General features: G+C 45.7%; 3 protein-coding genes across 6 annotated transcripts; all 3 read left to right on the top strand.

Moving 5' to 3' along the window:
• Positions 1-312: 312 nt before the first annotated feature.
• LOC119653978 (defensin-like) lies at positions 313-812 on the top strand. The gene has a single exon (XM_038059143.1). The coding sequence runs from the start codon at positions 398-400 to the stop codon at positions 692-694; it is 297 nt and encodes a 98-aa protein (XP_037915071.1). The 5' UTR covers positions 313-397; the 3' UTR covers positions 695-812.
• Positions 316-18362, top strand: LOC119653991 (defensin-A-like). Of its 4 annotated transcripts, none has more exons than XM_038059163.1 (2): positions 316-419; positions 18012-18361. In XM_038059163.1, exons 1-2 carry the CDS (start codon positions 398-400, stop codon positions 18284-18286), a joined length of 297 nt encoding a protein of 98 aa, XP_037915091.1. In that variant the 5' UTR covers positions 316-397; the 3' UTR covers positions 18287-18361. The 4 variants fall into 4 exon arrangements, with proteins under 4 accessions (XP_037915091.1, XP_037915096.1, XP_037915083.1 ...); XM_038059168.1 differs by having other exon boundaries at positions 316-397; positions 17990-18358; XM_038059155.1 differs by lacking the exon at positions 316-419 and adding an exon at positions 9296-9385 and having other exon boundaries at positions 17990-18357.
• Positions 9286-9827, top strand: LOC119653984 (defensin-A-like). The gene has a single exon (XM_038059147.1). It carries the CDS (start codon positions 9386-9388, stop codon positions 9680-9682), a length of 297 nt encoding a protein of 98 aa, XP_037915075.1. The 5' UTR covers positions 9286-9385; the 3' UTR covers positions 9683-9827.
• Positions 18363-23527: the final 5165 nt, after the last annotated feature.

The following is a 23527-nucleotide window of genomic DNA, read 5'->3' on the forward strand; positions in this document are numbered from 1 at the left end:
TGATGGTATTATCATATGTATTTCATATCACCATGAAATCTATGACTCCTAGAATTGGCGTATTTTTCTATTCGTAGTCTGATTTTATTTGGAAATTTATTAATCTCAATTCTTTGTAAATATTATTAAAAAATGGGTATCCGTTCACCTGCAGTGATACATAGTATAATTTGTTTACAATTGTCGCCATAATTGAAAATCCCAATTAGTTTGCAGCCAAAGTGGGATCCCCATCTTTCAGATAACATCTAACGAAGCTACAGTCCCGCACTATATATAAATCCACGCTTTGTTCGGTGTGTTATCAGTCCAGAGAACGACTACCCATAGAACACAGATTAAGCTCCAGCTTTTCTTTTCTTCAATTTAAAGTTTTATTCTGAACCTAAAAGTCAAAATGCGTTCTATTCTCGTCTTGGGTTTAATTGTTGCCGCTTTTGCCGTCTACACATCAGCACAACCCTATCAGCTACAATATAAGGAAGATGGTCCTGAAGACGCGCTGGTACTCCCTATTGAAGAAGAAGAACTTCCTGGTCAGGTAGTGGAGCAGCATTATCGGGCGAAACGTGCCACCTGTGACCTCTTGAGCCCCTTCGGCGTGGGTCATGCCGCCTGCGCAATGCATTGTATTGCCATGGGACGACGCGGAGGCTGGTGCGATGATCGAGCCGTTTGTAACTGCAGACGTTAATCTAAAGTGCTTGTATTACTAATAGAGCTCTAGTTTGTTATTTATTCACAAAATTTTTATTATTTGTCAATTGTTGATTGCTGTTTTGAATAAATTTTTGTTTTGGTTGTGCAAAAGACATATCTTTTTTAGCTTGGGCGTCTTCTTCTATAAATATGTCCTTATTCTCTAAAAGCTGACCAGACTGCATAGTTCGATAGCTGATGTATGGTAAAGTCTCGAAAGAATCAAAAGTGACGAACTTCTTTTGGGCCAACTTGTGATTTGATTAACATAGCTTCCACTTGAGAAAATCCAAAAGTCAAATCTGCTTTCTTGAAACGGTGGAATTCGGGAAGCAAAACTTTTAAAACCTTGGTGGTGCGGTCTGTGGCATTCATTGTCGGTTTTTTTAAGGTTTTGTGTAAAACAAAACCTTATTAAAATCGATGTCTGTTTGTCTGTCTTCTGTCACACGCACTTTTCTCTAAAATGGCGAAACCGATCGGAACGAACTTTGGTGGGCAGATGGGACCTATGAAATTCCACGCATACATCAAGTGGTATAAGTATAGGTGGAGTTTAAACGGGAGCTCTCCATACATGCAAAGGGGGGATCCAAAAATTTTTTTCACCTGAAATAGTCGTTTCGGGTAACAAATGAAAGGTCTCAATTAGTACTTTGCGTAGTTGATATTAGTTTTGTCGTGAATTGCAAAGTGCGCGAGTGAGGAGTCAAAATGTGCGCACTTAAAGTGAGACAGGACTCATTTTCAGAAACTACCCAACTTAAAAGTTCGAAAAAATCAGGGTGCTGCACTTTGATGAAATCTAGGCTTCAAAATATGTCCCATTCCGATATCTGCTCAAATAAACTACTAATAGTATAATATATTACTAACTTTTAGAAATTTACTGGAAAATCCCCCTTAAATTCATCCTAGGACAGACAGACAGATGGAAACATTTAAGTGGAGCGATTTCCATCTGTGGTTACTTTCGGTCACGCTGCTCCCAGGGCAGAGGTGAGGCAGCATCTAATGAGTTGCCTCTGCCCTGGACGAACCGTCAGTCAGTTTTTTCGTAGTATATTATCAACTTTTAGGAATTGATTGAAAAACCCCCCTTAAGTTCATCCAGTACCGACATAGAGAAGTGTCTCGTGAATACACATGCCAGATCTTATGGAAATCCGACTATTAGTGTCAAAGTTATAGCAGTTCAAACTTATCAATTTTCTGCGAATTTACCGCATCGTAAACCATGCAAATAAGATGCTGACGTCATAGTTAACGAGAAATATTAAAATTCCATTCAAGAAGAATCTAATTTTCCCCAGCCCTTCTTTATATCTGTTGTAGGTTAAATTCTTGACATTTGCTAATAATATTAAACTTAGAGTGGGAAGCGTATAAGGTTGACTATTATCAATATAGGGCTCTCCATCAAATGATTTATCTAAATCGCTTTCAAAAAAATAGAGGGCAATGAAATTTTCATCTATGTGACACGGAGCTGTCGAGCACTCGTCGCTCCTCACATCTTCCTCTTTTTCTTTAGCCTTTATCCCGTTTACAAGCGGGGTCGGCTGGTTGTGATCGGTTTCGCCATTTTATTTTATCAAATGCTTGATCAGGATGTAATGACGAAGCCTTCAAATCCCCATGCAGTGTATCAAGCCACTGTTGTTTCGGCGGCTTTTTGGTTACTTACCATTGACTTCGATGTTCAGACCAATATTGGTAAGTGAATTCTCGTTAGCGTGAATTACGTGACCGCATCATCGAAAACGTCTCACTCGCAGTTTTTCCACGATCGGTGCAACCCCATATCGATCGCGGATATATGGCGCAGCGGGGTTAACAACATTCGAAATTTATTTCGACCAAAGTGGTGATCCCGAAGAACTCGCTCGATTGGAACGAGGAAAAAAGGCAGGTATGTGCGGAAATTTGCAACTGCGCCGATTGTGCCCAGGTAGAGCGAGGCAGCGCGGCCAGGACTTGTACAAACTTATTATTATTATCCGAGTTATCACAATCTCGGCAGATGCCGGATTTTACCTAATACTAGCACTAAGTGCCAAGCATTTAGGCTCGGACGATCCTACCTACTTAAAAACTAAAGGGGCACTGGTGGTGGTGGCCGGTGGTAGGTCAGTGGGAGAATCCGTCGAGTACTCCCCGCAACATCGAGCACGTATGCAGAATGGTGTACTTCTGCATGGTTTGAACCAGACTGTGCGAAAGTCCCAGGACATCAAGGGAAGCCGTGAGGGATTTAGGTACAATACCTGTAGCTGACAATATTATGGGAACTACAACCACCCGCTCGAGACGCCAAATTTCTTTGATTTCCCGAGCCAATGGCTCATAGTTCACCTTCTTCTCCACGTATTTCCGTTCAATGTTGCTATTATGGGGGATAGCAACATCAATAATATACGCGGAGCGACCTGTCTTGTCAACTAACAGTACGTCAGGCTTGTTGTGTGCGGTATGGCGATCAGTCAGAACTTGCCGGTCCCAATACATGCTGTAAGCAGAACTATCAAGTACTGCTTGCGGCTCGTATCGGTAAACCGGACATGTCCCCGTGATCAGCCCATGCTTGTATGCAAGGTTTTGATGGTTAACCTTGCATACAGCATTATGCCTGGTGATGTACTGCACCGGTGCCATAACTGTACAGCCAGAAATGAGATGGTCCAACGTCTCTAATGCCGAACCACACATTCTGCACTGGTCGTTCTCCACCCGTTCTTTCATGATGAGCTTTTTATAAGCTCGGGTGGCGACCACGCCATCCTAAATGGCACACATGAACCCCTCCGTCTCAGCAAAGAGCTCCCCAGCACACAGCCATCTGTTCGACAGATGCAAATCGACAAATGGCTGCCAAAGACAATTCACGTGTTTACCGTGTTTACCTTCGACTTCCATTCCTCGATCCGTTCTTGGTCCGACTTCACCCCACTCAGAGGATTGAAAGATCGATCCTTCAAGTTAAGTGGAGTCAGTCCACAGTCTGCCTTACAGACAGCCGCATGCAAGGGACTCGCCTGCTCTTTGCTGTAAAAATAAGCGGGCAGCGAGTCGACTTGGCGATGATGTTGTGCCGCCACGTCAACCACGCCCCTACCTCCGATGTCACGAGGCAGGTTCATCCGCTCCACGGCAGACTTTGGGTGATGCATTCGGAATTTGGACATAGTTGTCCGTATCCACCGCTGGACGTTTTCCAGGTCGGTCTTCGTCCACGGCAATATTCCGAACGCATAAGCCGGTGAAGGGATAGCGAATACATTCAACGCGCTTATTTTATTCTTCCCCGAGAGATGCGATTTCAGCACCAGCTTTACACGTCGCAGGAATTCGGAAAGCAGAGCTTCCTTCAGATCACCAACTCGAGCATGGGTTCCTTGCAGAATTCCTAGGTACTTGTAGAAGTCTGTCTCGGTCATAGCTTCGATGTGGAGGTCACCAATGCTATGTCCGGCATGCGGCTCGTGATGACCTTTGCGGATGGCTTGGATTCGACATTTATCTAATCCAAACTCCATCCGAATATCACGGCTGAACACGTCTATTATTCGTAACAGACTTCTGAGATGGTTGTCAGTACCAGCATACAGCTTGATTTCATCTAGGTACATCAAGTGTGTCAGTTTGCACTTAGCACGTAGACCATATTTTATTGCAAAACCATGCCCTCTAGCATCATTCAGTAGCCATGAAAGGGGGTTCAGTGCCATACAAAACCAAAGAGGACTCAATGAATCCCCCTGGAAGATGCCCCTCCGTATACGGATGGGCTCTGAGGTATTAGCACCCTCAGATGTACGCACCGATAAGGTGGTATGCCACCCTTCCATGACTGTCGCCAAAAACTTTATTAGTTTCGGATCAATGCGATACAGATGTAGGATGTCGATTAGCCAGGTATGCGGAACGCTATCAAAAGCCTTGGCATAATCGATATAGCAACTGAAGAGGTTTCTTTGACCTCTAGTTGCTTGTCCTACAACTACCGAGTCGATAATGAGTTGCTCTTTGCAACCCCTTGACCCAACTCGGCAGCCCTTCTGCGCCTCGGACAGAATGTTGTTGGTCTCGAGGTGCGCATTAATCCTTCCACTAATAATGGACGTGATGAATTTATAGAGAGTTGGTAAGCAAGTGATCGGTCTTGTGTCTGCGGGGTCCTGCACCGTGTCCTTCTTAGGGATAAGGTAGGTAATCCCCGCAGTGAGGAAAGGTGGAAATTCCTCCGGCCGACTCATGACCTCATTTATACTGCGTGCCAACCGACTGTGTACGCTGGTAAATTTCGTATACCAGAAATTCTGCACCCGATCCAGACCTGGGCCCCTCTAGTTCTTCGAGCTGTTTATGGCTCGTCGAACTTCCTCTTCGGTAACATCCGCGAAATTCATGCCAGGTGTATTGACATGGCGGGTGCCTTCGGCGGTGATCCACTCAGCATGCTGGGCAGGTAACCCCCAAAGTCCACCCCAATACTCTTTCGCTTCCGTCACCGAGAACTGTATTGTCTGGGCGCTCTGTTGGGATTCGTTGAGAGATCTGAAAAAGCTCCGCTGGTTCCTCGCGTATGTTGCATTCTGGACACGTCTGGAATAACTTTCGCCATACCGCCGTAACCGACTGCATATGACAGAAAGTTTCTGTTTTAGTGCGTCCAGAATTTCAACAACGGGTGTCTCACAGGGGATGGCATAGTTCCGGTAAACCCTCTGCACTTTGTTTCTCACCCGTCGGCTGGCATTGCCAGTGCTGATCTGAATCAGTCTAGCAATGTCCTGCCTTAGTGAGTCCCGCCGACGTTCCAGACGAATTTTCCATGGTGGATCTCTTTTGTCACTCAAACCAATAACACGAAAGCGAATCTTCTGACCGTGCAATCTGATAGCCGCAACTGCACCACAATACACAAGTGATTGTAGTTGCAGCAGCGACATATCAGCATTATGCAGCATTATGAGATGCAATCTCATCATTGATTTGAGATAGAATTCCCGGAGTTGCTGGAGATGCATAGAGCCTGGGAATGCCTGGTCTATGCAAAGGATCCATATCCGAGAATTCTATACACGCTCTTTGGAATTCGTCCCGAACCTCAGCGGAAACCTCAGCTGGACGGTGGAGAAGAGTGCTTCGGCGAGTACTGAACCTGTTGCCTGCAGTGCGGCGTGGTGTTGTTGATGCCGCCGCCTCTGCCCCCATCGACTCTCGGTCACCAGTTTCTCCGATGACTTCAAGTCGAACACGCTCCCTGATGGTGGCCGGGATTGTGTCGCTGCGAGTAATAAAGCGGTACTGGTCTGCAACTCGCTGCACAGTCACGTGTGCGAATTGCGGGAAACGCTCGACGAATCTCTGGTGCAACAAGGGGCGGTAAAATGTTGTACCCGCCCCCGCCGTTATTTCGTAGTAGGAGCGGATGATGAAGAGGTTCATTTCTTCAGCCCATTTTATCCGCTTCCTACGCGAACCTGCTGAAGTGGTCGCCACAGGTTGTGGCGAAACAGCTGCAGCAGGCGGAGCTGTGCTCCTGGTCGTCGTGGCGCCTAGACGTCGAGCCGCCCCACGACTAGCGGTTTCGACGCCGTGCTGTCCATTACGAGAGCCCGACCCAGTCACCAAGTCAGACGACTCCCGCCGGTTATCCGTACCGGACCTTAAATTTCTCCTTCTTCTCATTTTTGGTGGTGCATTTTATCCCTAGCTGCCGGGTGTGTAGATAGCTTCCTTAGTGAGTAATGTGCAAGACTGCAAAGTTCCTGCACTTTCCTCACCTACCCCCTGAGACGCTGCGGTGGCGTACAGAGCCATTCAGACTGAAGCTATCCATCCCTCCTCCTTTCACAACCGGGCTTGGGACCGGCTTCGGCGGAGTTTTATCCGAGTTATTATTTATTACTTAATTTTTCATACAATAAATATTAAACCGCTGCAAGAGACGTCATCGATACTCTTTTTGAAATTCATCGCTGGAGTTCCGCTTTCGTAACGAGTTTCTTTTCATTTTGGTCTTCGCATCAGGCGTCCGCTTCGGAGTGCGTCGGTGGTGTCTCTTTTTCTGTCGAACGGGGCATTCGTCAGTGCGGTCTGCCGTAGTCAGAGTAGGGTCTTTTTAGAATTCGGTACAGCCGCGTCTTTGACAACACTAGCGTCGTTAACTTAGCTTTAGTTATGTCGATTGACGATAAAGAAGCGGCAGGTCCATCAGACCCTCAAATGACCGCCTTAGTTGTGCGCGTCTCTCTCTTTTGGCGACGGAATCCGAAGCTGTGGTTCGTCGATCTGGAGGCGCAATTCCAGATGTCCGGGATCACGGCGGACGCGACAAACTTTAATTAGGCAATTGGGGACCTGGATGAGGAGTCCATCCTCCTGGTGGCTGGCATAGTAAAATCAGTCTCATACACGGTATTGAAAACAGAGTTGATCAAGCGTCTATCGGTAAATGAGTCAGCTAAGCTGGATCACTTGCTGGCAGGTTTGACGTTGGGTGATCGAACTCCCAGCCAACTGCTCCGCGAAATGAGGCAATTGGGTGGGAGCAAGATGAACGACGATCTGTTGAAGTTGCTCTGGCTGCGATGGCTTCCGAAGAGCACCCAGGCGGTCCTCCCGTGTCTCTGCGGTTCTTTGGAGGCCCTGGCAGCTGCGGCCGATAAGATGCATGAGGTGCACGCGCGTCCATTCAACAAGCGCGAGATGGCCGCGCTTATGGCCAGTATGGCTGAGATGAAATTTACGTTTATGAATTATGCAAGCATGGTGGAGGTTTATCTGGGCTATCCTAGTGCTGGCATCGTTGTCTACCCTGAGCCCTAGCCGTCCTAGGTATAGGTCGTCCAGCTTCTGCTCTTAACTGGGCAGCGGGTCTACTTCCCTAATTGATCCAGTTCCTTTCGCCTCTATGGCTTTCGAGACTTCTTCGGGGACTTCGGTATGCTTTTCACCCGGTGTCTCCTCCGAGGTATCTTCCCTCGGCTTTTCTCTGTGCAGATGCACGGGTATGTTGCCAAATCGGTAGGCGATATGGCAACTCCGACGTTTGATTGTCTTCAGGAATCGGTCATCTACCAAGATCATGCTTCTGAAGACTCTCCATAGACGGGTATGGAGATCTTCATTCTGAGAAATTAGGAGGCCCATAAGGTTTTCCGTTTCTATTACCACGGCTTTTGGCAGGAAAACTGTCACCATGTGGGCTCCTGGTATATCATCCCCAGCATATGTTGACAGTTCCACCCCTTCCCAGCCTGGCAATCTAGGAACTATGGTCCCAATCCACTCTGCAGTGTCCTCCGTCGCGCAGTCCACCAGTATAAGGCTCGGTCGAAAGCCTATCCCGGTGAACACAAGTTTCGCAGTCTATCCCTTGCATAACTGCCTGGCGATAAGGTCCTCAATGGTGGAGTGAGTTTTTGCTCGGGAAACATGTTTGGCAGTATGGCCAATCGAATGCCCTTAATCGCACTAGCATAGCTAATGGCGGGCTTTCTGAGCCCTCCCTTCAATCATGACCTGCTCGAGTTTTCTCCCCCTTTGGGTTCAGGTTTGGATTTTTTGGGAACATTCCCTTCATGCGGGCTGATCTCTGCTGCTCCCCGCTTTCTCGGCTCAGGTAGAGATGGCGTACGTCTGTCCTGAGCCTTCTTAAGAGCCTCTTCTGGTTTCAAACCTTCCTTCAGATAGCGCAGGTACCATTTAATAGCTGCACCACTGAGACCTGTCTCCTTCTTGATCTCTGATATATTTATCTCGGACGTGTTTTTGCTGGTCCCTGCTCTTTGAATAGTGGCGTTCGTTGGTTGTTTTCCACGCAATATACCAATGTTAACCGTGGATCCATTGCTTGACGTCCCAACTTCTCCCTTCTTGGGTTTAATCACCTGGCTGTCAGTATTTCGGAGATGTGCCTCTGCCTGATTCACCAGTTTTTGTGCGGTACGGGGCCCCGCTTTGTTGGTTTTCGTTTTCTTTTCTTTATTGTTTGTACTCATTTGATTATCACGAGTATGGGGGTTAGGACGTCTGCCGTGCCATAGCCCCCCGTAGCGCGGTAAGGTCTTACTTGCTTACTGAGGCGACCAGGTATCAGCGAGGCGACGTTCGAATACAGTCAGTTACCCTCGACTGCAAACTATCCAATGGACAAGGTGCGCATAACACCCTGGATTGGGAGAGGTGTTTTTCGACTCCCCAGTCTAGATCCGTAGCGTTTTGTTAATAGTAGGGTCACCTCGTACAGGGTGTGGCAATCGCCACTCACTAACGTCACTCTATCCTGCAGTGCACTGCTTGACCCCTCTGTCAAGTCCGATTTTGTTTGGAAATCTATTCATCTCAATTCTTTGTAAATATTATTAAAAAATGGGTATCCGTTCACCTGCAGTGATAGATCGTGCAATTTGTTTACTATTGTCGCCACGGAATTTTCAGTCATACATAAAATTTCTTCATTATAAAGCATAATCAAAAATTCCAATTAGTTTGCAGCCAAAGTGGGATCCCCATCTTTCAGATAACATCTCATGGAGCTACATTCCCGCACTATATATAAACCCACGCTTTGTTCGGTGTGTTATCAGTCCAGACAACGACTACTCATAGAACACAGATTAAGCTCCAGCTTTTCTTTTCTTCAATTTAAAGTTTTATTCTGAATCTAAAAGTCAAAATGCGTTCTATTCTCGTCTTGGGTTTAATTGTTGCCGCTTTTGCCGTCTACACCTCAGCACAACCTTATCAGTTACAATACGAGGAAGATGGTCCTGGATACGCACTGGAACTCCCTAGCGAAGAAGAAGGACTTCCTAGCCAAGTAGTGGAACAACATTACCGGGCGAAACGTGCAACCTGTGACCTCTTGAGTCCCTTCAAAGTGGGTCATGCTGCCTGCGCACTTCATTGTATTGCCATGGGACGACGAGGAGGCTGGTGCGATGGTCGAGCCGTTTGTAATTGCAGACGCTAATCTAAAGTGATTGTATTACTAATAGAGCTCTAGTTTGTTATTTATTCACAAAATTTTTATTATTTATCAATTGTTGATTGCTGTTTTGAATAAATTGTTGTTTTAGTTCTGGAAAAATAAATTTTTGTTATGGTTGTGCAAAAGACATATCTTTTTTAGCTTTGGCGTCCTCTTATATAAATATGTCCTTATTCTCTAAAAGCTGACCAGAAAGTTTCAAAATAAACAAAAGTGACGAACTCCTTTTGGGCCAACTTGTGAATTGATGAAACTTGGAAAAGTCCAACGGTGGAATTCGTGAAGCAGAACCTTTAAGACCTTGGTGGTGCGGTTTGTGGTCGTCGGTTTTTTTTACTTTCTTATTATATTTATTATTCAATTTCTTAGTTGGACATTGTAAAATGTAAACTGTCGGCCTGAAATTAAAGGCTAGTTCCAATAATAGACAGTTTAAATTACTTCATGGTACTCAGTTCAAAGTAGTCTCTTCCCTTGGTGGAGTTTTTCTTGAGGAGCTCTGACTTCATTGTATGATCCCTTTTTGGATAAACGTTATCAATTGTCGTCATAAATCACAGAAGACAAATTCTATTTGAAACTTTTCTACAGCCACATATGGTATCCGTTAATCATCAACACGTATAATGTGTGTTAGCAATTAAATAAATAAATAAGCAGTTGATCGTTCCGCAAGGACTTAGGTACGGCGCCACTGAAGGATCTTACTGGCAGGCGCCACCCACCCCTACGCTAATTCTGAGCCTGACCAAGGGACCCTTTTGGATATTTCGTTATTGAAAAATTTTAACGTGTCCTTAATCTGATCCGTTGGGAGCATACCAGAACCTGAAATATTCATCATCATCAACGCCGCAACAACCGGTATCCGGTCTAGGCCTGCCTTAATAAGGAACTCCAGACATCCGGGGTTTTGCGCCGAAGTCCACCAATTCGATATCTCTAAAAGTTGTCTGGCGTCCTGACCTACGTCATCGCCCCATCTCAGGCAGGGTCTGTCTCGTCTTCTTTTTCTACCATAGATATTGCCCTTACAGACTTTCCGGGTTGGATCATCTTCATCCATACGGATTAAATGACCCGCCCATCGTAACCTATTGAGCCGGATTTTATCTACACCCTGACGGTCATGGAATAGCTCATAGATTTTGTCGTTATGTAGGCTACAGAATCGTCCATCCTTATGTAGGGGGCCGAAAATTCTTCGGAGGATTCTTCTCTCGAACGCGGCCAAGAGTTCACAATTTTTCTTGCTAAGAACCCAAGTTTCCGAGGAATACATGAGGACTGGCAAGATCATTGCCTTGTACAGTAAGAGCTTTGACCCTATGGTGAGACGTTTCGAGCGGAACAGATTTTGTAAGCTGAAATAGGCTCTGTTGGCTGCCAACAACGGTGCGCGGATTTCATCATGATTTTCGACCCTAGATAGGAGAAATTATCAACGGTCTCAAAGTTGTAGTCTCCTATCTTTATTCTTTCCGTTTCACCAGTGCGGTTTGATGTTGTTGGCTGATTTTCGGTGCTGACGTTGCCACCATATACTTTGTCTTGCCTTCATTGATGTGCAGCCCAAGATCTCGTGCCAATCAGCGCCTGCTCGATCTGGATGAAAGCAGTTTGTACGTCCCGTTCTTCCCATGGTGTCGATATCGTCAGCATAGGTCAGTAGTGGGGTGGACTTAAAGAGGATCGTACCTCTTGCGTTTACTTTAGCATTAAGGACCACTTTCTCGAGGGCATGATAGGACTCCCCCTGTCTTAGATCGTTGTTGATGTCAAATGGTCTCGAGAGTGATCCTGCTGGTTTTATCTGGCCTCGCACATTGGTCAGGGTCAGTTTTATCAATTTCGGCCGGATACCGAATTCTTTCATAGCCGTGTACTGTGTTGGAAATACCGCATAATGACACTTAGATGTTCTAATACTTTTTCCATCGTTTGCCGCAGAGAGAAAATCTAATCAGCTGCAGATTTGCCTGGAGTGAAGCCTCTCTAGTATGGGCCAATGATGTTCTAGGGCTATCGGGCCTAGGAAGATAGCGGAGAATATCTTATAGATGGTACTTAGCAACGTGATACCTCTATAATTGCTGCACTGTGTGATATCTCCTTTTTTATGTATGAGACAGATAATGCCTCTTTGCCAGTTGTCAGGCATTGATTAGCTGTCCCACACCTTGAGGACAAGTTGATGAACCACTTGGTGTAATTGGTCGTCTCCATATTTAACCAATTCGGTTGTAATTCCATCGGGTCCTGACGACTTATGATTTTTAAGCCGATGAATTGCACGGAGTATTTGTTCTATACTTGGTGGTGGCAGTATTTGTCCGTCGTCTTCAGTTGGCGGGACCTCCAACTCGCCGATGATCTAGTTGTTCAGTAGTTCATCAAAGTACTCAACACGTCGCTCCAATATTCCCATTCTGTCGGAAATCAGATTTCCTTCTTTGTCTCGGCAGGATGAACATCGAGGTGTGTAAGGCTTGATCCTGCTGAGTACTTTTCGAGTTTACATAATTTTTGATTCTCCCAGGCTTCCTTTTTTCGTCTGTTAAATCGCTTCTCCACTCGCTGGAGTTCGTGATAAGTCTCGATGCGTGCCCGCGTCCTTTGAGAATGGAACATTACTCGGTATGCAGTATTCTTCCGTTCCATGGCTAGCTTACCTTCATCGTCAAACCAGCCGTTCCGACTCTTTTTGCGGCTGGGGTCAAGTGTATTTGTGGCCGTATTTACGATAACGTTCTTCAGGTAATTGTGAAGATCATTTGTTGATGCTTCATCTCCAGGATCTCTGTTGACTGCGGTTATTGCGGCATCCATTTCCCATTTGTAGGTGTTGCGGAGGGCTGATTGTCAGAGGGGATTCTGGGTGGTGCTCGAGCTGGGAGTACCATGCCAACGGGATAGTGATCCGAGTCTATATTCGCCCCCCCTATATGTTCTGACATTTATCAAGGCTGAGAGGTTGCGGCGTTCGATCAACACGTGGTGAATTTGGTTGAAAGTGCTCCCATCTGGAGAGGCCCATGTATGTTTGTGTCCGCGCAAACCAGGTATTTCCAACAACCACTTCGTGTGACACTGCTAATTGAATTATCCGCAGTCCGTTATCATTTGTATTTTGATGAAAGCTATGGGAGCTAACGTATCGCCTGAATACGGGCTCGGTACCTACTTGACTATTAAAATCTTCAAGTATGATTTTGGTATCATACCTGGGACAGGCTTCGAGGGTCCACTCAATTGCCTCGTAGAAGGTATCCTTCTCCGACTATGCAGTCTCCTTTGTAGGGACGTGAACGTTAATTAGGCCTATATTTTTAAACTTGCTCGCAAGCGCAGAGTGCATAGCCTTTCGCTTATGTTTTCAAAGCCAATAACAGCAGGTTTCATTTTTGGCTGATTAAAAAACCTACCCCACATGGCTTACTGGATGTCCGCTATAATATATGGTGTAGTGACTCTTCTTCAAGAAACCGGTCCCTGTCCAATGCATCTTCTGTAATGCTGTCACATCAGCCCTATATTGGAACAGGGAATCGCCTAGCTGCCCAGCAGCTTCATCTCTGTGCAGGGAGCGCACGTTCCATGAGAAAATGTTGTCGTTGCCGGGTTCGTCGTTATATTATCCGTCTAGTCCGAGGCTCCTGTTGTGGTTTCGTAACAAATTGTTTTCCGTGTAGGGTTGTCAGCCCTATCCAACCCCCAACCTGGAGGACCAGTTGGACAATTTGTCCCATTTTTAGGCGCGGGAGACTCGCCTGCATTTTTCTCCGTGTGCAACTTTTCGTTTAGAAAGAATTCCCAGCAGTCACCACGTGGAGGTGGAGATAGGGTTTGGTAGTAGAGCTGTTGGTGTTGGTTCTGCAGACTTTTCCCAGGTTTTATGCGCCATCGTGGGTACCAATCCACATTTCACCCTGGGACCTATACTACCCTTTGACAACCTGCTTTTCTCTATAAAAATCCTTAAATCAAGGAATGGGGGTTCTCCATTGTGAATTTTAGGTTCCGCTGTACCTTATTCAGGACATCTCCTCTACTTTTTCTTCATGGAGAATGGTGAAAATGTTATCTACGTATCTTGGGTAGATCTTTGGGATTGGGGGATTCTCCATTGCCACCTCTGGTTGCTTTGTAGAACTTCCCTTTGAATGTTGTTGAATGTTCTTTAATTTCTGGTCCATTATAGCCTCATGCCTTCCCCACCCTCCGCTTCCTCTGTTGATGGCCTTGATGGTGTTCAATCGTCGTTGGGGCTTCATGAAGAAAAGCAATTGTTTCGCGCCTTGTGTGACAAGTGACACCGTTTTGCTGAAACCATACGCCATTTAAGTCTTCTTAATGGATTTCCGGAAATAAACAGTCAGTATGCTTTCATAGCGCACACCATTGACCGCAACGTCGCATCCTTCGTTATTTTCGACAAAAAATGGGCCAATAATGCAACCACATTACAAACCACATCAAACATTCACGCGTTGCAGATGCATTGGATAATTTCATTTGACCGTTTTTATCCCCAAAAACGCTTTTTTCCTAATTGACGTGGCCACCAAGTTGAAAATGGACCCACCCGAAAAAATTATTTTTCGTAGAAATGGAGGACCTCGGTCAAGAGATCTTTTGCCCATACAGTGAAACTTCAGCGTGCCAGCAGGTAAGTTGCCTTGAACTGTTGCCCCAAATGGACCTGGTACGGTGTTAATCCGAGGTATTGTAGGGACCGCGGCTTCGCGACGGGAGCGGAATCTCATTCGTCTCTTTCTGAATTAATTTGCTCGAATAATGCATTTCATAATGTGCAATCACCCTAATGTTGGTCACAGATTGCACATTATTGAATGCATTCGGGCGAATTAATCTTGACAGAGGGGAATGATTTGCCGCATCCGTAGGCGCACGCGCATGTTGCTGAAACATGAACTAAAGAGAGTTCAAGGGGAAAGTAGCGGCATAGGGAGCGGTTTTCAGAAAGAACAGCAAGTTTCTTTGGAATTGTGGGAGAAAGAACAGCTGGATTGACGGAGGTCGAGAGGAAAAGGGTTGATTTGAGGACTTCCTCCCTCTCTCTTCCTCCTTATCCCGCAAAACCTTTATTAGGGACATCCTCTGAAATAATGGCCTGAGGATGTCAAGGAAGGAAGGGAGCTTCAGGGACCGCGCCTCTATCACAATCTGAGGCAGAAGAAACGATGATCGCGGTTGTGATCCGTCGTGGATCTTCCTTTTCATCGCCGAACTCGGGCCCGGAGACTTACGGCTCCACGCGTGCGGTCGAGCCGTTTTTTTGTTTACTTTTCAATTTTATCTCGCGTTCGGGTTTTTATTCGTTAGGCCCTCGTGAATTCCTTTGTTTGTCTTTTTGAAATCCGGTGCGAACCCACGCATCGGAAAAGACAGGTTAATTTTGTAATAATGACACGTGAGGGATCAAAGCGCTCTAAGGACCCCGCCACATTTCCGAGTCTGCCTAGCACAGAGGCGTGCAAGAACGTGTCGTTCGACCACTTTGATGGAGCTTCAATCTTTGTGGGCGGACCTTCAACGTCAATTTAGCCGACTTTTCAGGTTTCTGGGATAGCTCTGTCCTCTAGGTCATTTTCGGCCGCTTAGGATGATCTTCTGATCCTCCTATTTCCTTTAAGTTCATTACAATATTTATGCGATGCATAGGGGTATAAGGAATTTGCAATTGTTATGGACGATGTCGAGTTGAAAGAGTGCCGGATGGACACGTGTTTGTAGTTTCCTGTCCAATAGTAAGCCAGTCTCACGCACTTTTTCACAAATTTCAGGAAACCAGGTGGAAACGGTACATTGTTTCGGCGGCTCTTGGTCCGTAATTTTCTTATGGTTTCGGCGACAGACTCACCCCATTGGAAGTAAATTTTGAGCGCTTCCCAGCCTATATCGATTCATATTCGTTGCCCGGAAACTCTCTACTAAATTTCTGTCAAAAGCGAACTGACGTAAGTATTGCCAATCGTGAGATGAGCTAGGTTCAAAAATTAACTGACAAGTGGATCACTCTATAGTTCGCCATCGCAGGGCTGAGGAAGGATTCAATTACGTTGAAGCACATAATGTGCTCCAGGAGAATGTTGAATAATATTAGGGCTAGCCCGTAGAAAGTGAGCTTAATTTGTGATGGTAAGTTTGAAAGTCTAGAGTTGGAAGGCTGAGAAAGCGGCTATGAAGGAAAAGTGGTCTATGAACGGCGTGAGTCCTTTTATTTTAATGAGGATACATATTTGGCGTGGCGATTTGTGGGACCTGGTCGAGCGAAGCAGGTTTTCCTCGCTGATCTTAATCCAAAGATACTTGGATGTGGAGGTTTCGTAGAGGATTTCAACGTCTACTCTTTCTTGTGACGCGTGGATGATGAGGAGATCGGCATATTGCATAGGCTGGTAATTGTAGGGGTGTTGCTACTAATTCCGAGCAGGACATCGATCTTCAGGGTAAGGAGGGTATGCTCTACCCAATGACCTGTTCAGTTGGCGAGCCCGAAGTTCGAGATGGAGTTGTTTCTATTGTAGTGCTCATCTACCGGTTACTTGATGGTTCGCTTGAAAATGGTGGCGGACGTTAAAAGATAGAGATAGGTCTGCAGCGGAAGGAGGGAATTTTCGGTTTTCTTAGAGGTGTGTGTGATCTAAGCACATTTTCAGCTTGACGGGAAATGGGGTTTAATAAGCAGCGCTGCAATAGTGTTGATAGGAATTGGAGAACACAGAGCATTTTTTAAGGATTATAAAAGGGATTCGTCTGTTCGTCGGGAGCGTTCAAACTTGGTCAGCTTTTTGCTCTTTCTCTGCTTCTGATATCGTATGAGGAAGGGAATACGCCTGATCGTAGAAAACGGTTTAAGTCTGGAAAATTAAGTGTTTTTTACAGAAGCACTATTTAGAGAATATGTTTCCGTAAGAACAATTTAAGCTCCATAAAGTTGATAAACTACCCAAGGGGAGCTGGAAGGGGATATATAGATTGCAATGACTTAAAGAGACCAAAAGTGAGGAAAAGATGAAAATTTGTCTGAAAGGCTTTAAACGCCGATGTTTTGCTTAATTTTGAAAATTCGAAGAAAGAAGCTGAATCCGTTGCCGCGAGTTCAGTCGGCGAGAGGAGCTGGAAAGTGACTTATAAATTGTTGGGGTTTGGAGCTCTGAAAATTGTGGAAAAGCTTCGAAATCTTTTCGAAAACTTTAAACCCCGATATCCAATGCAGTAGTTGTGATTGCCAGTTTGATCCATTTCTCCAGTCTCTCTGGTCTGGGCTTACCACTGCGTACCAATATGAAAGTGTGAGTAGGAGCAGGCAGGGTTGAGTCAGGGTGTATTGTTCAGGCTTTTATTCGGGGGCACTGCCCTGGTTTTAGCAAACTAGCAAAACGCACACACTACTTTTAATGTATCCTGTGTCCAGCGCCTCTGCCCTGGACGAAACCGTCAGTCAACTTTTTGGTTCTTTTTTGGAAACTTGGGTTTAGCTCAAAAAAGAGGAGTCCGTGAACTACAAAAGAGGAAGTAAATTGCTTCCTAAGTGGTTCCGTCTGTCACTAAGTGGGTGCGGACTCACGACTCCCACCATCCTCAACAAAAAATATCCTTAATTTCTACGAGTTGGCGAACCCATATTTTCCCATGTATAGGTCCGACTTTGGGGTTTAGTTGCTTTCTATTTTTCTAGATTCTAGTTAGTGAGTCCTTAACATTATTTCTATTTTTTGTTCTTAACAGGGTGTTTTCCGGATTGTGTGAAAAATTTGTGAGTAATTAAATGAGCAAAATTCCACAGAAAAAAAGTGGAGGAGTTAAGTCCAGGTGCCAACTTTTGCACGGAAAGATATTTTTGCTATTATCTGGCTATTGTATCACATTTCATGTTTGGCTCATCGACTCCGTTGCTGGTATTATGTTTCTAATTGTTTAGTTATAGATGGCCGAACAACAAGAAATCTGATTTTATTCTGAATTTTATTCATCTCAATTCCTTGTAAATATTATGCGAGGTGATACATCGTATAATTTGTTTACAATGGTCGCCACGGAATTTTCAGCCATACGCAAATTTTTTCATAGTAAAACATAATTAGAAATCCCAATTGGTTTGCAAAGAAAGTGAGAACTCATCTTTGAGATAACAGTTCATAGCATTTACACTCCCTCACTATATATAAAGCCACGCTTTGCTCAGTCTGTTATCAGTTCAGAAAACGACAACCAATCCAGCACTAATTAAGCTCCAGCTTTTTTCTGAATCTAGAAGTCAAAATGCGTTCTATTCTCGTCTTGGGTTTAATTGTTGCCGCTTTTGCCGTCTACACCTCAGCACAACCCTATCAGTTACAATACGAGGAAGATGGTCCTGAATATGCACTGGAACTCCCTATTGAAGAAGAAGAACTTCCTAGCCAGGTAGTGGAGCAGCATTATCGGGCAAAACGTGCAACCTGTGACCTCTTGAGCCCCTTCGGCGTGGGTCATGCCGCCTGCGCAGTTCATTGTATTGCCATGGGACGTCGCGGAGGTTGGTGCGATGATCGAGCCGTTTGTAATTGCAGACGCTAATCTAAAGTGCTTGTATTACTAATTTTTATTAATTTATCAATTGTTGATTGTTGTTTTGAATAAATTGTTGTTTTAATTCTGGAAAAGACATACGTATTTGTTTTTTGTTTGGCTTTCTTTTGGTTTGGTTTCGTGGATTGATATGTTCTTTTCCTCTCCAAGTTAACAAGAGTGAAGAAGAGGATAAGTGGCACTTCGAATGCGCTATCTGCAAGTCGAATAAATAACATTAACGAAAAGTAAAAACACATCTTCTGCTAAACCGGACCGAGGTGCGACCAACCTAAGGATGGGCTGAAGGCAACAACCAAAGGCCCGCATCACAGCGATGATGCTTTTTAACGCAAAGTGTGTGCCACCAATGACAAAATATATGGTGGCAACGTCAGCACCGAAGACGAATCAACCAACAACATCAAACCGCACTGGTCAAACACGAAGAAGAATGAAGACAGGAGAATACAACTTTGAGACCGTTGACAATTTCTCCTATCTAGGGTCGAAAATCACAACCGATAACAACCGGCATCCGGTCTAGGCCTGCCTTAATAAGGAACTACAGACATCCCGGTTTTGCAAAGAGGTCCACCAATTCGATATCCCTAAAAGCTGTCTGGCGTCCTGACCTACGCCATCGCTCCATCTTAGGCAGGGTCTGCCTCGTCTTCTTTTTCTACCATAGATATTGCCCTTATAGACTTTCCGGGTGGGATCATCCTCATCCATACGGATTAAGTGACCCGCCCACCGTAACCTATTGAGCCGGATTTTATCCACAACCGGACGGTCATGGTGTCGCTCATAGATTTCGTCGTTATATAGGCTACGGAATCGTTCATCCTCATGTAGGGGGCCAAAAATTCGTCGGAGGATTCTTCTCTCGAACGCGGCCAAGAGTTCGCAATTTTTCTTGCTAAGAACCCAAGTTTCCGAGGAATACATGAGGACTGGCAAGATCATAGTCTTGTACAGTAAGAGCTTTGACCCTATGGTGATAGGTTTCGCGGAACAGTTTTTGTAAGTTGAAATAGACTCTGTTGGTTGACAACAACCGTGCGCGGATTTCATCATCGTAGCTGTTTTCGGTTGTGATTTTCGACCCTAGATAGGAGAAATTGTCAACGGTCTCAAAGTTGTATTCTCCTATCTTCATTCTTCTTCGTGTTTGACCAGTGCGGTTTGATGTTGTTGGTTGATTCGTCTTCGGTGCTGATGTTGCCACCATATATTTTGTCTTGCCTTCATTGATGTGCAACCCAAGATCTCGCACCACTCGCCGCCTGCTCCATCTGGATGAAGGCAGTTTGTACGTCTCGGTTGCTTCTTCCCATGATGTCGATATCGTCAGCACAGCCCAGTAGTTGGGTGGACTTGAAGAGGATCGTACCTCTTGTATTCATCTCAGCATCACGGATCACTTTCTAGAGGGCCAGGTTAAAGAGGACGCATGATAGCGCATCCCCTTGTCTTAGACCGTTGTTGATGTCGAATGGTCTTGAGAGTGATCCTGCTGCTTTTATCAGGCCTCGCACATTGGTCAGGGTCAGCCTAGGCAGTCTTATTAATTTCGTCGGGATACCGAATTCTCTCATAGCCGTCTACAGTTTTACCCTGGCTATGCTATCATAGGCGGCTTTAAAGTCGATGAATAGATGGTGCAACTGTTGTCCATATTCCAAAAGTTTTTCCATCGCCTGCCGCAGAGAGAAAATCTGATCTGTTGCTGATTTGCCTGGAGTGAAGCCTCTTTGGTATGGGCCAATGATGTTCTGGGCGTATGGGGCTATCCGGCCTAGCAAGATAGTGGAGAATATTTTATAGATGGTACTCAGCAACGTGATACCTCTATAATCGCTGCACTGTGTGATATCTCCCTTTTTATGTATGAGACAGATAATGCCTCGTTGCCAATCGTCAGGCATTGATTCGCTGTCCCATACCTTGAGCACAAGTTGATGAACCACTTGGTGTAACTGGTCGCCTCCATATTTAACCAATTCGGCTGTAATTCCATCGGCTCCTGGCGACTTATGATTTTTTAGCCGATGAATTGCACGGACTGTTTCTCCTAAACTTGGTGGTGGCAGTATTTGTCCGTCGTCTTCAGTTGGCGGGACCTCCAACTCGCCGATGTTCTGTAGCTCATCAAAGTACTCAACCCATCGCTCAAATATGCCCATTCTGTCGGAAATCAGATTTTCCTCTTTGTCTCGGCAGGATGAGCATCGAGGTGTATAAGGCTTCATCCTGCTGACTTGCTGGTAAAACTTGCGCGCCCGGTGCGGTTGCTCCCTGTATTTTTCTAGTTCACAGACTTGTTGGTTCTCCCAGGCTTCCTTTTTCCGTCTGTGAAGTCGCTTCTCCGCTCGACAGAGTTCGTGATAAGTCTCTGCGCGTGCCCGCGTTCTTTGAGAATGCAACATTACTCGGTATGCGGCATTCTTCCGTTCCGTTGCAGGCTTACATTCATCGTTAAACCAGCCGTTTCGACTCCTTTTGCGGCTGGGGCCAAGTATGTTTGTGGCCGTATCCATAATAACGTTCTTCAGGTGGTTGTGAAGATTATTTGTTGATGCTTCATCTCCAGGTCCTCTGTTGACTGCGGTTATTGCGGCATCCATTTCCGTCTTATAGGTGTCGCGGAGGGTTGTGTTGTGGATAGCTTCAGTGTTAACTCTCACCTGATTGTCAGAGGGGATTCTGGGTGGTATTGTTATTCGAGCTCGGAGCACCATGCCAACGAGATAGTGATCCGAGTCTATATTGGCCCCCCTACATGTTCTGACATTCATGAAGGCTGAGAGGTGGCGGCGTTCGATCAACATGCGGTCAATTTGGTTGAAAGTGGTCCCGTCTGGAGAGGCCCACGTATGTTTGTGGACTGCTTTCCGCGCAAACCAGGTACTTCCAACAACCATTTCGTGTGACCCTGCTAATTGAATAGTCCGCAGTCCCTTATCATTTGTTTTTTCGTGTAAGATGGGAGCCAACGTATCGTCTGAATACGGGCTCCTCCCTACTTGGCTGTTAAAATCCCCAAGTATGATTTTGATATGATATCTGGGACAGGCTTCGAGGGTTCGTTCTACTGCATCGTAGAAGGTATCCTTCTCCGACTCTGCAGTCTCCTCTGTAGGGGCGTGAACGTTTATGAGGCTTATATTTCTAAACTTGCCTCGCAAACGCAGAGTGCATAGCCGTTCGCTTATGTTTTCAAAGCCGATAACAGCAGGTTTCATTTTTTGGCTGACTAAGAAACCTACTCCGAGCACATGGTTTACTGGACGACCGCTATAATATATGGTGTAGTGGCTCTTCTCCAGGAAACCGGTCCCTGCAACGCTGTTATATCAGGCCTATATTGGGACAGGGTATCGGCTAGCTGCTTATCAGCTTCATCTCTGTACAGGGAGCGCACGTTCCATGAGAAAATGCTCAAATCGTTGTTCCTTTGTCGTTGCCGGGTCCGTCGTTTTAAAATCCGTCCTGTCCGAGGCTCCTGTTGTGGCTTCGTGACAAGTTGTTTTCCGTGTAGGGTTGTCAGCCCTACCCAACCCCCAACCTGGAGGACCAGTTGGTACAATTTGTCCCGTTTTTAGGCGCGGGAGACTCGCCTTCATCCTTCTCCGTCTGCAGCTTTTCGTCAAGAAAGAGCTCCCAGTGGTCACCACGTGGAGGTGGAGATAGGGTTTGGTAGTAGAGCTGTTGGTGTTGGTTCAGCAGGCATTTCCCAGGTTTTATGCTCCATCGTGGGTACCAATCCACGTTTCGCCCCGGGACCTATACTACCTTCGACCCTATACTACCCTTCGACCCTAGATAGGAGAAATTGTAGGGAGGGGGAGGGGGGAGGGTTCATGTAGGGAGCCAAAATCCTCCGGAGGATTCTTCTCTCGAACGCGGCCAAGAGTTCGCTCTGCTGGCTGCCAACAACCGTGCGCGGATTTCATCATCGTAGCTGCTAGAAATTATTAACGGTCCCAAAGTTGTAGTCTCCTATCTGGTCAAACGGGAACCAGTGCGGTTTGATGTTTTTGGTTGGTTGGCTTTTAGTGCTGACGTTGTCACCATATGCTTTGTCTTGCTTCCATTAATGTGCAGCCCAAGATCTCGTGCCGACTGCTCGATCTGGATGAAGACAGTTTGTACGTTTTGAGTCGTTCTTCCCATGATGTCGATATCGTCAGCATAGGCCAGTAGTTGGGTGGACTTAAAGAGGATCGTACCTCTTTCATTTAGGGGAGATGGGACAGCGGATTCAAAGCCAAACAAAACCACAGTGGGCTTAGAGAGTCGCCTTGGAAAATGCCACGCCTGATTGGTATCTCTCCTGAAGCTTGTGAGGATACCGATAGCTTCGTGCTCCAATTCTTCATTACCGTTCTTAGGAGAAGAACCACATTCGGGTGGATTTCGTGCAAGCGTAACACTAGTAGTAGTAACCACGAATGTGAGATGGAGTTAAAGGCTGATTTATAATCGATGTAGGCTGTCGAGATATTTCGTTTTTGGTGGACAGCCTGCTTTATAGCGGTCGTATCCGTTACAAGCTGTTCTTTACAGCCTCGGGAGCCTTTTGCGGATCGTTTTTGCTCTCCAGCTATCAATTTATGAACATCAAGATGTTTTCGGATGTTCGCGCGCAACACTGAAGTGAAAACCCTGTAGATGGTAGGAAGATAAGTAATTGGTCGACATTTTGAAGGGCAAGAGGCACCCTGTTCCTTTGGGATGAGAAAAGTTATACCCTTGGTGAAAAATTTTGGAAATAATTTCGGATCGACAATCATCTGATTAAAATGGTTGCCAATACCCTGTGAGTGCTCTTGAACTGCTTCAGCCAGAAGTTGTGAATCTTATCTACTCTTGGCGCCTTCCAATTACCTACCTTTTCAAGAGCTGCTTTTACGTCAGCTGCAGTAATGCCAGGAATGATCATTTCAGGGAGGGCCTCGCATGAACGCATAATTTGTGGGAGCCACGCTGCTTCTAAATTGCAACGGCTAAGTTCGCTCCAAACACTTCTTAAGAAGTCTTCCGCCTGATCCAGATCGAGGTTACTTTCCCGACTTGGTTTGGTGAAATTTTTATAAAATTCCCGTTGGTTCTGGAAGTCCTCCACTGAAAGCTCTTTTGATACCTACGGATGCGAATGGAGCGTACCGCAAGTTTAAGCTTCAGCACCTCGAGGATTTCTTCGTTTGGCACATCATTGGGGAGATGGTAGTTTCCAATGATGTT

This window comes from Hermetia illucens, chromosome 1 (assembly GCF_905115235.1).
Source record: "Hermetia illucens chromosome 1, iHerIll2.2.curated.20191125, whole genome shotgun sequence".
Classification (NCBI taxonomy): Eukaryota; Metazoa; Arthropoda; class Insecta; order Diptera; family Stratiomyidae; genus Hermetia; species Hermetia illucens.

Coding starts and splice junctions, on each gene's coding strand:
- LOC119653978 (XM_038059143.1), top strand. CDS start 398: ATGCGTTCTATTCTCGTCTTGGGTTTAATTGTTGCCGCTTTTGCCGTC.
- LOC119653991 (XM_038059163.1), top strand. CDS start 398: ATGCGTTCTATTCTCGTCTTGG. Junction 420..18,011: donor GCGTTCTATTCTCGTCTTGG/GTTTAATTGTTG, acceptor TTCTCGTCTTGG/GTTTAATTGTTGCCGCTTTT.
- LOC119653984 (XM_038059147.1), top strand. CDS start 9,386: ATGCGTTCTATTCTCGTCTTGGGTTTAATTGTTGCCGCTTTTGCCGTC.